At 43.6% G+C, this 15025-nt stretch overlaps 1 protein-coding gene across 2 annotated transcripts in view; it reads left to right on the forward strand.

Annotated features, from left to right (window-relative positions):
* Positions 1 to 14706, forward strand: part of C2CD2 (C2 calcium dependent domain containing 2) — a 33455-nt gene extending 18749 nt beyond the window's left edge. The window contains exons 7-14 of one of the 2 annotated variants that reach the window (XM_077781694.1): positions 781 to 889; positions 2846 to 2907; positions 4520 to 4659; positions 5422 to 5593; positions 6386 to 6499; positions 8657 to 8784; positions 9523 to 9835; positions 11593 to 12448. In XM_077781694.1, coding sequence (XP_077637820.1) covers positions 781 to 889; positions 2846 to 2907; positions 4520 to 4659; positions 5422 to 5593; positions 6386 to 6499; positions 8657 to 8784; positions 9523 to 9835; positions 11593 to 11618 — 1064 coding nt within the window. In that variant the 3' untranslated portion in view covers positions 11619 to 12448. Of the gene's footprint in view, positions 1 to 780; positions 890 to 2845; positions 2908 to 4519; positions 4660 to 5421; positions 5594 to 6385; positions 6500 to 8656; positions 8785 to 9522; positions 9836 to 11592; positions 12449 to 14369 lie in introns of those variants that run through there. The other variant, XM_021540343.3, reaches the window with a different exon arrangement.
* Positions 14707 to 15025: the final 319 nt, after the last annotated feature.

The following is a 15025-nucleotide window of genomic DNA, read 5'->3' on the forward strand; positions in this document are numbered from 1 at the left end:
ATTCTTCTGGAGAACTGGGGGCAGCATCTTTTGTTTGCTTCACACGCTGTCAGTACTGAGCTTTTGTTGCTTTCCTTGATGTTTTGGAAGTCTGGGTTTAAATTATTTCTGATGCTGTGAAAGCCATACTAAAGAAATTCTTAAAAGAGGAACACATCAGGCAAAGTATTTCCCCTTGAACTACTCTTAATATGCCAATTTGCAACAATATCAAACTCCAAGATCAAGGCTGAGATAAGTCTGCAGCAGTGCTTTAAAACTTGTTATAAACCACAGTGCACAAACCACTGTGAATTAGCACTGCTGTCATCAGTCACCTGCCAGGAGAAAAAGCTTATTTTCATGTCCAGATAAACCACTGTGACTGTGGCCAGGAGGAACTTAGAAAACTTCTGGTGTTTTTTAAAGCAGCTTGTAAACAACTTTACTCCCTCCCTGCCTCACACCCACAACATCACCTGCTCACTCTTTGTCTCCCCATCTCTTTGGATCCTTTTATGCCTGCATTTTGTTGCTTCATGGTAGGATTTAAATTGAGCTGTCATGTTTCACAGTGTGTGGGGTAGTTTATAAGACAGCAGTGATGCAATAGTGACCTTTGCCATAAATGTCCTCAGTGTACAAACCAGGGGAAGGCATTTATTCTGTGGGAGGGTGAGAAAGAGTCTGTAAAAGTCTGCTCAGAAGTGCAGTGTGCAGGGAAAGGGGTTTCTTTGCAGTTAGTGGCCTCTTGGTCACAGAGCATGAATAACTGGCTACTGATTTTTCTTGCCCTTACAGGCAGCACAGACCTTGTGTGTATAGCTCAGTTGAATGACCCTATGCAGAAGTTTTCCAGCTCTGTAGCCAAAAATGCTGCACATCCCTTTTGGAAGGAAGAGTTTATCTTGTAAGTAACTTACCTACTGAGAATACTTTTACACTAAAGCACCTTTTTTTTTTTTTTTTTTTTTTTTCTTGAACTGTGTAAGAGAAGAATGGCATTTGAAATAGGTCCATCCCTGGTCTTTCTCTGGGTGGCTTCAGAGAAATCTAGAGCTGCTGGGGACTTCAGGAGATCCAATTACCTGAAGATATGAGATACAGGATATGCATGGATATGAGATACAGGTCTCTACATGTTCCATGATACATGATTCTAGTACATGGCAGCAGTCATAGGCATAATAAATCACCTCATGCTTTTCTACAGTGCCAGGAAAGAAGTGTTAACATGGTTTTGAAGTCAATTTACTGTGAAATCTGCATTTGAGGGAATCTAATGTCTCTCCATTCCCTCCCCTGAGTGGAAAAACAAAGGTGGAGAAACAGTTGAGCATCTAGAAGAATGGTGTCCATGGCTAAAAAGGGAGTATAAAACTTAACTAGATTTTCTTTCTCCTGGAGAACAAAAAAGGGACTTTAAGGCAGCCTACACAGTATTCTGTGATTCACACAGCTGCTGTAAATAGGGTCAAAAGTGAGCAGTTCTAAAACTATTTTTATTTTCACTTTCTAACAGCAGAGCAAAAATGGCTTCTGAGGCGCACAAGTTTAGGAAAGGGGGGACTCGCTGATGAACTTTGTTTTCTGAAATATCACCAAGTGCTTCAGCCAGTGGCTCTGTGATTCACTTCAGCCATCTGTTGGTGGAACAGCACCAGGCCTGCAGAGCTCACAAGTTCCCAGCAGTTTGGGACAGGAAATTTGTAAGAATAATACCCTTTTCCAACTGAAAGGGCTGAGAGAGGGCAGGCAGGATGTGATTAAGTTGACTGGAATTTGGCCTTGACACTAGGAATAATGCTGGGGTTTCCACACTGCTTTTCAGAAGTGCATGAGGTAAGCTTGGGGGCTTTTACAGATAAATGATTAGGATTTTGGCAGGGGTTTTTGAACTTCTTTCAAGTTCCCACAAACAAACCTCTGCCCTTTTCTTTCCTCAGAGCCAAAAATATCCTCCACTCTGAACACCACTGTACTGACTATGTCAGACTCTGCTTTAGCTTCGTGGCAAAGCAGCAGTGGTGCCATCAAGGTGCTCCTTTCCAAGTTTTGGGGTGCAGAAAGGGTGGGAATGGAAGGGAAAAACTTAAAATCTGCTGAATAGATGATGTGCCACAGCATCTAATGGTGTTGGGTGTTGCAGCCAGGATCACACCATTCTGAAAAATAAAATACGTGTTTGCATGCCCTTAGGGCTGAGAATGCCTGCTGAGAAGGGTATGAAATAAAGTTTTACTGGAGGGTTTCTCAGTAGGTACCCAGTTTCACTGTGTCAGTTAGAGGAAAGATTTTCTATCTGTTGTCTGGCCCATCTTAGGAAGTGCCATGTGTAATTATGAAACCTGGGTTTTGTCACACAAAAACTCCTCTTGATGGCTTTGCAGCATCTTGTTTTGGAAAAGTGATACTGACTCTTCTCATTTAAAGCTGTAACTATTTTTGTTTTCTTGCATCTGTCCTGTTTTTGCAGGACGCTTTTCCTGCTTTGACAGGGATGTTGATTGAGCCTGTTCCAGCATCTTGACTTACAAATTTGATCCTGCCAGGAGGAACAAAGCTTTTTGGTGTTGTGGTGTAGCAGTCAGACTAGGAACCATCTCCAGCATGGAGGGCAGTGTTTGTCAGCTCCTGGGGAGAAGAAAAGCTTCTGAAATTCAACAAATTGAATCTGTGCAAAAGTGAGGGAGGGACCCAGGCCATGGCTTTTTACTGTGATCCCTTCAGTTACTCTTACCCACCTGCAAGGTGCAGTGTTTGCCTTAGAAACGGCTGAGAAAAGCTGGGGAAAGGGGAAAACCTACATGGGAAGGAAAACCTGCTGTGGCTGCAAAGACCTAACATGGTTTTGTTTCCTTTACAGTGAACTAAGTGCCAAATCAAAAGCATTGCAACTGCAAATAGTAGAAGATGGAAAGTTGGATAGTAAGTATTTTAAGATTTTAACATTTATTTTGTATTTATTTTTATTTTGTATCTTAATATTTATTTTACATGATCAGTGTGTGAGCTTTGTTGAGTGTTGGCAGAAGTCCCTTTTTATTTCTGGATGGCCACAGAAACTGTGAGATCCATCAGTAGTCATGGGTGGAAGGAGAAAATCCTGACCAGGTGCCTGAGTTGAAGTTACAGAGAATCTTTGAATTTCTTTCTAGATTGTCAACACACTGAGTCTTGCAGGTGCTGATATCCTGTATTTTTCCATCTTCTAAACATCTAACTGATCCACTATGAACCTTTTTGGTTTCAAGTTAAACTTTTGAGTTCTTTCTGTGGCTGAAGGGGAATCATGGGGGCTAATTGTAAATCCTTCCTTTTCAAGTCGCAGAGAGCGCCTAAAAATTCAGGTATGAAAATCACAGTCAAGTATAAAACACTCCAATTCTGATTATATTGAATTAAATATAAAATATGAGGGCTCAAACATTTTTGCAACACAATTCTGTTGTTTCAGAATTATTTTTAAAATCTAGATATACAAAATTGTGCAATATCTTGCTTATGATATATGATTATTGGAGGGATTGTAAAGTCAAAAGCTTAAAAAAATTTCTGATGTGGATGCTATTTTTTATTTTTAAAAAACATGTATGTGGAGTCAGCAAACTTATGTTTTTCTTGGACAAAGTGTAGTTTTGAGTGTACCTAAACATCTTTAATCTTTCAAACAACACCAGGAATGTTCTAAATCCCAACTTTCAGCCTGGTTTCCTGAAGAAAGAGGTCCCAGTGGATTGCACTGACAATTCTCTTCCTCCCCCTCTGCCCCTCCATACCTTCTGAGCTGTTTTTCCCCAAAAAACTTAAATAGAAGACTCAAAGTAGAATCATATTAATGAGCAGAGAGCTGAGTTATGTGAATATAATGTAGATATCTACTTGTATAATACAAGTATAGACAAGAGTTTATTACACCTATTCAAATTGTAAGTATTTGAGAAAATCACTTAATACAAATTCTCAGTAGATGTTCTGTTCTGTGGTAACCTGACCTCAAAATGCCAGTGAAGTGTAGAAGTTTATTGTTGTAAAACATTCTGCTTTGCATTGAAAACTAGGATTTAATCTCTGAAATCATGCTGTACCTATGCTAGTAATTTGTTGTGGTCTGTTGGAGCTGATAAAGTCAGGGGAGGAGCAAGAGAATTGCTGAAGTTTTACTAAAGTTCAAATTAAACACTGGTGTTGTGATGCACCAGTTAACCAGGACTCCAGATTGTCCCCTGAAATGAAAGATGCAGAAACTGGCTATGGAGATTGTCCAAGAACCTAATAGTTGTCTCCTTTCTTCCCTAGACATTCTGCATATACAGGGAAAAATAATGGTCAGAAACAGCAGAAAATAAGTAATACTTCATGATTCCATTCTTTGCTGTTGCACGGTATTAGGCCAGGCTGAGGAATAGTCATAAAATGGAAAAAAGGGGTAAAATTCTGCCCCGTGGTGTAGAATTTTTCTCCTCTCTTCCCATATCCTCTCCCTTACACATCCTGGCAGTTTAGCTCCGGGCTGACCTTGCTGATTTTATTCTTGCAGGTGCTTTATTGGGGCAGGTGACTGTACCTCTGGACCTGTTCAGGAAGCAGCCCTGTGGCCAGCACAGCTTTGCACTGAGCAGCAGGGCTGGGGAGAGCAGCTCGGAGCCAGACCCTGGGCTGGGATCCATCAGTGCAGAGGTACTGCTGGGCCTGGGGTGTGGGGTGGGTTTTTTACTTCAGGATCTGCTGGGAGAGCTCATCTCACCTTTGGGCTTGTGGCTGAGTCAGAGCAGCCTGTTCTGATTGCAGGGTCTTTGTGTCTTATGGGGATTTTTGAAGGAATTTTGAATTATTTTGAGATGGACCTCTTGAGTTGTTTTAGATGATGTGATTTATTTTTCTTCTGCATAGGCAGGAAGGGTGAGTTCGACTCATATCTTTACTGCATGGTTCAGAAAGTCACAAGACCTCCAGTTACAAGACCTTTTAAGGATTTATTGACCAATAAAACACTGCCAACAAGGATATTCATGTTTTTGATCCAATCCTTAAATATTTCATCTTATGGGCTCATGCTACAGTGTGGCTTTCTTAGCCAATCATGTTATGACACACAAACCTAAAGTACTGCATTCTACACTTCTTGTTTACCTTTGTAACTCCTTTTATTTTTTCTATATCATAAACTATAAACTTTCCTCTATTTAACTTAATGTGTCTCTCCTTTAAACTATAAATCCACATTCTCACTTTGAGCACCTAAGTTTGGAAGGTTTAATTCTAAACTTTGGCTTCCAGGCCCAAAGTTCTGAGAGTTCCCTGCATTTCGGATTCCAACAGTGTCTTATTGAAAGAATTAACTTGAGTTTGGCTCAGCAAGAACCTTTAAGGAGTACCAGCTAGAAACAGAATCCTCCTTGCCTGATGTGCTTCTGAGGTGGTGTTTTCCTGTCTCCTCAGTTCTCTTTTATAGAGCCCAGTGAACTGAAGGCAAGGCAGGTCTCCTCCCCAGTGCTGGCCACCAAGATCGAAAAGGACCGGACGGTGATGCCCTGCGGGACTGTGGTCACCACTGTCACTGCTGTGAGAACCAAACCTCGTCTGGAAGGGAGATCCTCCCCCCTGGGCACAGGTCAGCACCTCCAGCTCTTCCTGAGTTCCTCCCTGGGCACCAGGAGAGGCACTGAGGTGTCAGGGCAGCACCAATTCCACAGCTCTCAGATGTGTTGGAGTGGGGTTGTTGCCTGTATTACCCAGAATCAGGATTTTAATTTTCACAAAAACTTGTTTCTTACAAAAAGAACAGTTAATGTTTCTTTTAATATGCACTGTAAATCTTCACCGTGGTGTGGTAATGTAGAAAGGCTGGATTTTGGTGGATGGTTTTTCACATGGCAAATATATCAGAGGTTTGCTGATAACAAACCATCCTGTGCTTTCTAATCCTGATCTGTATTATCATCTCTGATGAAGCTTGGTGTTACCTGGTGACAAAATACTTTTCAGCATGTCCCCCAGCAGCAGATTTTCCAATTTTTCTTGGGAAAATTATAAAAGTAAAGCCTGTGAACAGTCTTGGTATGAAGCATCACAAAGATCTGTGTTCTTTTAAGTTGTTAAAGCAAATATTTTATTTTTGTTAAAGCAAATCTTTTGTCTTTTGTAACACATTTTTGTCTAATGCGTTACAGTAGAATGTTTAGAAACATTCTTTCATGTTTTAAACATTTAAAAATGTTTAAAGAAATTCCCACCCTTCACTGGCCTTTTAGGGTCAGGCTTACCACAGAACATGTGTTGAGAATTTCTGTTAAACAATTTTATCAACAACAATTTGAACAGGCATAATTGGTATAATAAATTCTTATGAATGCAATTAAAAATTTCTTGACCAGTTCTAATAACCAAAAAACTTGGCCCTCAGATTCTCCTGTGAAAACTCCAGTTAAAGTAAAGGTGACTGAAAAGGATTTCATTGTTGAAGCCCTCCATTCTCAGGGTGCTCCAGTCAGCAAAACTTTGTCATCTTCAGATACAGGTAATACTAATGTTTGGGACTTCTAGGGAGAATATTTCTCTGTTCTGCATGTGGGATTAGTGTGATCCTGTTAAAATGACAGCCAACCCCTGTGGCTGCTGCCTGTCAGCAGCACTGGGGTGTTGATGTTACAAAGCACTGTGGTTTGGGGTATGGCAGCCTGGCAGTAAAAGTCTGGTTTTAATTGGCAATTTAAATTACTGGTTTTGAATAAATAACAATGAGCTGTGGTTTGCAGAGGAGAGGAGGCTGCAGAAAAGCCAAAAGTAAGTCTTTTCTCTTACTTTTGAATGAAAGATGCCTCCTTTTATAGAGGCTTGGGGGAGGCTGCACTAAATTAAAACCCTGTGACATGTACCTCTAAGTCCCCTGTGTCTGAAGAGACGGCAGAGGCTGGACTGAAGACTCAGTTCTCTTCCCAGCCCTGCCTCTGGGCTTTTTTGGGCTTGCTTTGCCCATTTGTCCACCTTCCTAAGTCACCTGGATACGGCTGAAGTTCCTTCAGAGTGTCAGGTGACATTGCCAATAATTATAAATTCACTTGGAATTGTATATAAACCTGATTTTGTCTCTGGAGAATTTACCTTTTCAAGCTGCACCTCTAAATCTTCAGCACATTTTTCAGTCCTGTGTGTGGTCTGAACCTTTCAGTGGCTCTGTGGGCAGGAGCAGTGACAGATGTGACCCAGTGGCACCTGCTGTGATATTCAGTTGGCTTTGTACAGGTCTGAGTGGGGAATGGACAACCTGGAGATGATCTGAGCTGCTCCTGGCACAGCCAGGAGGTTTCTGAGAGACAGAAATGTATTGGCCAACAAATGTGGGGAAGGGCAAGAAGCAATAACCATGAATAGCTGTAACAGCACTTGGATCCTTTCCTATCTCTAGGCTAAGAAATACTCTGACACCATAAGCAGTGTGGTATTACTGCAACAATTTGGGAAATGTTAAGATAGTGCAAGACTTCTCAGTTGACTCCCTGAAGTATTTAAGACACAAACCACTGGAAAATTCACCTGGAGACACCATATTGTCATGGACAATGTTTTTATTGGGAGTGCAGGGGGATTTCTGTGAAGTGTTTATACAGTATTGCAGGAAGAATTACTCATTCAAACAAAAGCCAAAAGAAAGAAATACAAAGGAGCTTTTGGTATGGCAGTAACTTAGGTAAAAGTTATTACAAACATTATGGCAAAATAGCAGCAAGCACTGTGGGAAAGATGCTGTGTCTGTGCCATACTTCTGAGTGGTGACAGCAGTAAGAATTATTGCAGGGGCTGGGGAGATGGAAAAAGTCAAGGTTTGAGATGAGTGTGCAGACATGCACACATATTCTTAATTCTAGGCTTCATCTTTTCTTACATTACCATCACAGTAACAAAATGCACTGCTCAATTTAGTTAACACTGGTGCTATTCCTGCCTCTGTTCTTTTTGTTGTTGTTAAAACTCTTGCCAGAAAAGTCCACCTAAGGCAATTAAACATGGGGATTTTTGTCTTGTTGATTTCCTTAGTCTTGTTTGTTCCTGAGCTTGATGAATTTGATTAATGTCTATTCATATCCTTGATGCCAGAAAGGGCCATGCTTAAAAATAAACTTGTGCTTGTCAGTAAAAGAGCATTTTTTACAGAAGATTTTCTATTCCTGTGCAGTGGTTGGAGGGGAAAAGGGGGGGTGCACTTTACAGGATTTAGAGGCAGCTACTTTGCCTTCCCTACCCTATCACAATGCCATAGCAAAACTGGAAATGCTGATCAGGGAGATCTGGAAAAGGAGCAAAACAACAAAAAAGCTACCTGAAGAAGCAGCATAATGTACCAACCTTGTACCATGTTAGAACTATGGCTCTTCATGACTGTGATAATTCATGATGTCCCCACTGTCACCACAGGATAGCAGTGCATTGAAATAATGGGGTGCTTTGTCCAGGCTTCCAGAACCTCCTTTGTTCTCATGGAAGGAGTTTGTAAAAGCCATTTTGGTACATTTTCTCCAAAAATAGGTGACAGGAGGGAAAGACAGCTGGGTGGTGAATTGTTAAGTTAATGGTGTTGATGGCATTTCTGCTAATTTTAAGTCCAGGACAAACTCTGCCTGTCTCTGCTGTGTTTTTTCCTGTTTTCCTTCTCTCTGAAATGCTCCTTTCTCTGCAGAGCTGCTGGTACTGAACGGCACCGACCCCGTGGCAGAGGCAGCCATCAGGCAGCTGAGCCAGTCTGCAAAGCAGAAGCTGAAGTCTCCTCGCAAGAAAAGCACCATTATCATATCAGGGGTGTCCAAGGTAGAGCAGAAAACAGCAGCCAGAGTTGATGCTTAGTCCTGGAAAGCCTTTTCTGCACTTACTGCAGCGTTAACAGGGCTCCTGCTGTCCCTGCAGAATCCAGTTTTGTGTGCCTGGTTATTTCTGTGACTGTTTCAAGTTCAGCCAAATCAGGGTGTTGGGTTCTGATTGTTAGCTCGGACAGCCTGACTAAAATGCAAGGTGTCCTTGGATAGGAGTGGTGTTAGGGGACTTGGGAAAATCAGTTCAGGTGAGAAGAGAGGATCATCCTTCTCTGTGTTTCACCCATACTGAAAAAGTATGAAAGATTTTTTTCCAAAGCTCTTACAACACTCTGAAAAATCTCTGGTCTCTGTTCCAGAGGGAGGGCAAACAATGAGACAAAATGAAATGTTTTGATGTTAATTTTCTTAAAAGGACCAAAAAATTATCTGTGTATGCTGACACTTCATTACAGCAGCACATATGGGGGAGTCCTGTTATTTGTAGTGGGGCCAGGGATAAGCAGAAGGCATTTACTTAATTGATTTTTTTCACTCATTTGGCCTTTGCAACATGATTAAAACTTTGCTAAGTGCTCCTCTCTTTAGTAGAGCTAAGGAAGCTTCAGGTGGCTTGGTGATGGTCCTGAGCAATACAAGTACATGTATGGAGAGTTAAAATAACTCTTGCAGGGAGGTTTGTTTTTCTCCAGCAGGATGACTCGTGTCAGTGTTGTCTCTTATTTCCACTGGGCAGACCTCTTTATCTCAGGACAGTGAAGCTTCACTGATGATGGACTATGCTGCAGCCATGGACAGCTCCTGCAGGGAAGCAGATCCACCCACTGTGGAGGAAGCTGTTGCAAAAATCACCTCTGATCAAAAGCAGTCATTGGATGCTTCAGAAAGAGTCCCTGGCACCGAGCCACAGCAAAGCACCCACAAGGCCTGGGGTTTGGAGAATGGCAGCCAGCAGTGGGACACCAGCACGCTCTTAGACCAGACCTCTGAAGAAATATCTGGGAGCTCATTAAGTGTTTCAGAAACTGGGAGCATGAAAAAATCTAAAGGTACATGATCCTCACTTCCACTTCGGTCACTGTTTTCTCTATGTAATTGGCTGCAGTAGTTCATCCTTTCTTATTGATTTTTTTTTTTGTCCTTTAAACTCTTTGTGATTGTGGTGTTGGTTGAAGCTCTTTTACTTGCAGCTCTCTGAGCGAGCTCAGGCTTTTTTACCCTCCCCTCCATAAGGGAACAGCTCACCCTCAGAAGCTGGCAGCTCATTACACCCAACTCAGTTATTTGGGAGAGAAATCACTAGTCACATTATCAATTCCTCAAGGAAAACTGTGTCCTCATAGCCCAGGACTTGCCGTGGATTGCCAGCCCCATTACCAGGGTAAAGATGGCAGGATCCACAGTTGCTTTCCAATACATTGCTCTTCCTCCTTCACCTCTCTGAGCACAAGGCTGCCCTGTCCTCACTGAAGTGTGAGCTCAGGGAAGCAGCACAGCTGGAACAGAAACTGCCAGATTCCCCTTGTTCACTCATTCCATTAATGCATAATTTGCTAAAGAAAATGGAATAAAAGGTATTTTTATAAGTATAAGGTAAGATTTATACTTATAAGTGAATAAGGCATAAGATCATTTTGCTTAGGAAGTTACAAACCTGAATAGCTGCAGTTTGAAAATCTTATAGGGTCCTTTGTGTTTCCTTGGTAAATCCAGCAACCTCTGAGCACTGGTTTGTGGTAAACACAGGGACTATTAGGAAGTCTTACAAAAGGGCCAGTGCAGTGGATTGTGCCCCTAACAGGCACACAGGTTGCACCTTAAAGTTGCAAAAAATACTCTGCTTTTCCCTCATACCCATCCCTCTCTGCTTTATTATTTTCTATCCTTTTCTCACCCAGAGATCCTGGGAAATGGCTTATGACAAAACCTCCCTCTTTACTGGATTTTCACCCCCCTCAGCCACAGGGCAAACACTGGTGCTCTTTGTCAGGACCCTCCCTTAGAGCTTGGAGTTCTCTGGCCTTTCCAGAGCTGGACTGCTCCACATGAGAGATCAGGAGGGACCAGCAACAATCCCTGTCACACACATGCTCAGGCACTGAAAAGCCTTGCATGTATTTGGGGTGAGGGGAGTGGGGTAGTTATCAAAGGATTTGGCTCATTTTGGATCCTGGAAAAGTTTAGGAAACTGTGTGAGAAAATGCAAAACCTCCGGACTCTTCTTCCACATGTTATTCTAAAGCAAGTAAGTGGAAGTTTATGAGTTGTTGTTTAGTTTTGGGTTTCCCTGTGCAAAGAGATGAGGCTTCTAGAGATCCTTTTCACACAATTCAGTATAGGACTGCTGAAAACTGCAACATATCTCTGAGAGAGTTGTATCATCTTGAAAAAATACTTGAAAAAAACTGGCTCAAGTCCCTTTCATTATACACAGATGTCTTTGTGGAAGTCTTGAATCTCTGCTTTGTCACAGCTGAGTAGCTTTTATGGGGTAAGATGGGAAAACATTTCAACCCCCCTGCCTTCAGTGAGCTGTGAATAGTTCAAGGCTTCTGTTTGTCAAATGCTTTCCCTTAAAAAAAACAAACAACAAAAAAACTCTCCACAAATAAAACCGCAAATGCAACAACAAAAAACCCAAACATGGCAAAAAACCCAAACAAAACCCCTTCTGCTTTGAAAAGCCTTTTGTGTGTGTTAATGTCTTAAAGCTAGCACTTTTTTTTACTCTTGCATATTTTTGTTTGTTTGTTTTTTTACCTTTCTGACTTCCTCTTTCTTACCCATTCCCTTTTATAAACTTAAGATGACTGCTATGCCAGCCAGAATTAATTACCTACACAGTAAGTTATTTTTGTCTCTTTTTTTTTTTTTTTTATCCCTAAGAAAATGTAGCTTTACAATGAGACACTCATTGTAAAAACTGAAGCAAAAATTAGTTTGACATCCCTTTTCTTCTTCCCCTATCCATTCCTTTTCTCCTTCCAAAATGACCTTCCTGTGCTCAGGTGTCTCAGCAGACCAGTCTGCTGTGACAAATCATCCTTCTGGTGGTTGTGCTGTCCAGGAGGGTCACACAGAGAGGGGGCAGCAAGGAAGGCTTGGAGGGATGCTCTGTATTCCTCATCTCTCTCCATCATTGCTGTAGCATCTGATAATCAATCAAAATCTGCTCATGCAATCCATGTGTGACCCCATAACTGGATATACATACACACAAATCTTATTTCAAAACCTGCTGCTTACTGATTTTTAGATGAAGCTACCACAATCTCAGCAGGTATTTACAAAATCAGCAGCTTTTTACAAAACCACCTGTATGAAAACTGTTTTGGAAGTTGGGAAGGAATGGAGAACGATCTCTGTTAGTATCCTTGTAGATGTGGAAGGAAATCTTCCTCCACTAGCACAAATGAGATTGAGCAGCATTTTCAGAACACCCTACATCAGTGCAGCGAGTTCTTACCGTGCTCTCTGCTCACCTCCTGGTGCTGGGGCCACGGCTGGCACATGGATCCTGTTGAACTGGAGGCATAAGCATGCAAACAGCAAACGAACCAGCACATAAACCAGCACTGCCCTGCCCTGCCCTGCCTCCCAGGGCTGCATGTCTGCACAGCAGCCAGAGCCACAGGCTCTGCACGCTCCAAGCTGGCTGCACACTGCTGGGCACGTGGCAAGCTTCCAGGCAGCAGAGGCTGAACACCAGGGAGCTCTTGTGTCAGGGGCTGCTGCTTGTGCTGCTCTCAGGGAAGTGCTGCCCACGGTTCTTCAGCTGCAGGGAATTGTCCCAGGCCACCGGCACAGTTTTTGGAGCATTCTCAGCCGGGTGCTGTTTCCTGGTGTAGATAATCAGTCTGAATGACAGAATGGATGGGACTAAAAATCTGCTTAGGGATAAACTCTTGTGTCCCAGTGCTGCTGGCACAGGGTCTGGGCAGAGCAGCTGCCTGCTCAAACAGGAGCTGCACAGCAGCCAGGCCTCTGCCTCCCCCCAGCCTCTGCACATCCACAGCTGTCAGTGTCCTGGGCTGGAACACTGCTGCTTTTGTGCTGCTGATGACAGCTTGAAGTCGTTGCCTTGCCAGAAAGATCAATCAGAGGCTGATGGGAGAGCAGTCAAGATTCAAATCCACGAGTTCTGGTTGCTTTCAGCTGATTTCTGCTTCCCATCCCATTGTGCCCTGTGAGGGGAGTCTCAGCAGCTGCCATAAAAAAACATGCTTGAATATCCTCCCAGGTGCTGAGCGCTTAGCCCTTAATGTACACAGTAATAAACCCAATTACACATTTGTGACTGCTGACAAAGCAGGCATCTGGCTGCCATGAAATACCTGTTCTGCAGCTGTCACTGTGTGCAAAGTGACACAGAGGCCTTGGCAGGTCCTCGGGGGACAAACATTTAATTCTAGCTGTGGCAGTGTCCTGTGAAAGAACTGCACCGTGTGTTGGCTTTTTGTGTTCATTTGCAGTGGGAGGAAAAGCAGAATCAAGATCATGCCATGGCAGGGATTAATAGTTGAACTTGGAAAGAATCAGGAAACATGATAGTGGTGCAGGGAGGAGGTGTGGAAGCTTTGCCAGGGAAGTGACTATCCCCACATCCAAGTCTGACTGCCAGAAGCTCCTGTGCTGGCTTGTCACCTGTTCAGACAGGCTCTTGCCACCTGGGACAACAGCCCTACCAATTGCATACAAAACTGATGCTATTTTAACACTGATGTCCCAGCCAGGCTGAGTGTTGCTGGTAGCCTGGAGCAGTGTCCCTGCCAGCTGCACAGCAGGCACACATGGAGAGGGAGGGTGGAATTTGGCAGAATGGCTGCAGAAACAGCCCAAGCTTGCAGAGAGAGGAGTAGTGCTAGCTGCTGTTGGCAGCATGAGTCCCTGGTGAGATGACAGCTGCAATTGCCTTGGCTGCATGCTGGGTTTGACAGGGGGTCAAGGGAAGGAACATGGCAAAATAAAGCAACTTAATTTGCCTCAGGAGGGATTTGGGCAGCCTTCTGAACCTGTTGGAAGCAGATGTAATACTATTTTTAATCTGCTTGAAGTGCATTGCTATTCCTAAAAGGGTTTTAGAATAGCAATTGCTTTGTGGGTGTTACTCTGGGTGGTGCTGCTGAATTTATATGGAACACCTGCTGCCTGGCTTGTACAGGACCACTGCACACACATTTACTGCCAGGTACTGTTGTAGATTAAAAACACCTTCAAATTAAAATTTGCTTCACGTGGTGCCTCACAGGCTGATCTTCACCTTTTTTGATCTCTGAAACAACAAAGAGTAACATTATTTCCTCTCTTTCATTCTTTTTATAAAATCCATTCTACTTCAGTGGTTGGAAAGCTTGGATGTGCCTCTGTGAGCCGTGGGAGCCCGGGGTACAACCCACACCAGTGGCTGTGCATGTGTGTATGACCACTAGCGTGGCCTCCAGAGCAGCATTTGGAGCTAAGTGTAAGGAGGGAGACTTAAATCAGAGGATCAGCTTTTCTCACTCGTGCTGCACTTAAAGCTGAGTTTCAAGAGGACAGCAGACTGTTCTGTCTAAAGCGTCCTGCACTTTGTTCCCCCCACAGGTGGGATTTTGAAGAAAAGCGCCAAGCTGTTTTTCCGCCGGCAGCACCACCAGAAGGACCCGGGCATGAGCCAGTCCCACAACGACCTGGTGTTCCTGCAGCAGCCCCTGGCCGAGGAGAGCCGCAGGAAGGGGGGGACACTCTCACGAATCCTGAGCAAGAAGCTCCTTTCCAGGAACAAGAGCAAGAACAAACTGAACGGGGCCTCGGGAGAGCCCTACCCATGAACCCAAACCCTTTCCGATGGGATGCCTGCTCGCCAGTCGAGCACTTGTTTACAGAGCAGTACTAGAGAATACAAATGTGGCTGATGACTAGCATAAAAGGTGGTTCACTATTAACAGTGGTCTTTTTGGTTTATTTTTCCAAAACGCTTTTTCTCTCTGATGATGAAGTTGCTCCTCCAAGTATGAGCAGTGCTGAACGCGTCCAGCTTTTGGAGGAGTGTGTGGTTTCTTCTGGAAGAGGAGGGAGGATGAGGAATGGCGCAGGTGGGGACCAAGAAGGCACCTGATGTCCTGGGGTGCACTGGGAAGAGCATTTCCAGCCCCTGTGCCCAGCCCTGGGGGCACCTCTGGGTGCTGTGCCCAGCTCTGGCTCCTCAGCACAGCAGGGCCAGGAGCTCCTGGAGCTGAGCAAGGGCCTGGAGCAGCTCC

Source organism: Lonchura striata, chromosome 2 (genome assembly GCF_046129695.1).
Source record: "Lonchura striata isolate bLonStr1 chromosome 2, bLonStr1.mat, whole genome shotgun sequence".
Taxonomy (NCBI): Eukaryota; Metazoa; Chordata; class Aves; order Passeriformes; family Estrildidae; genus Lonchura; species Lonchura striata.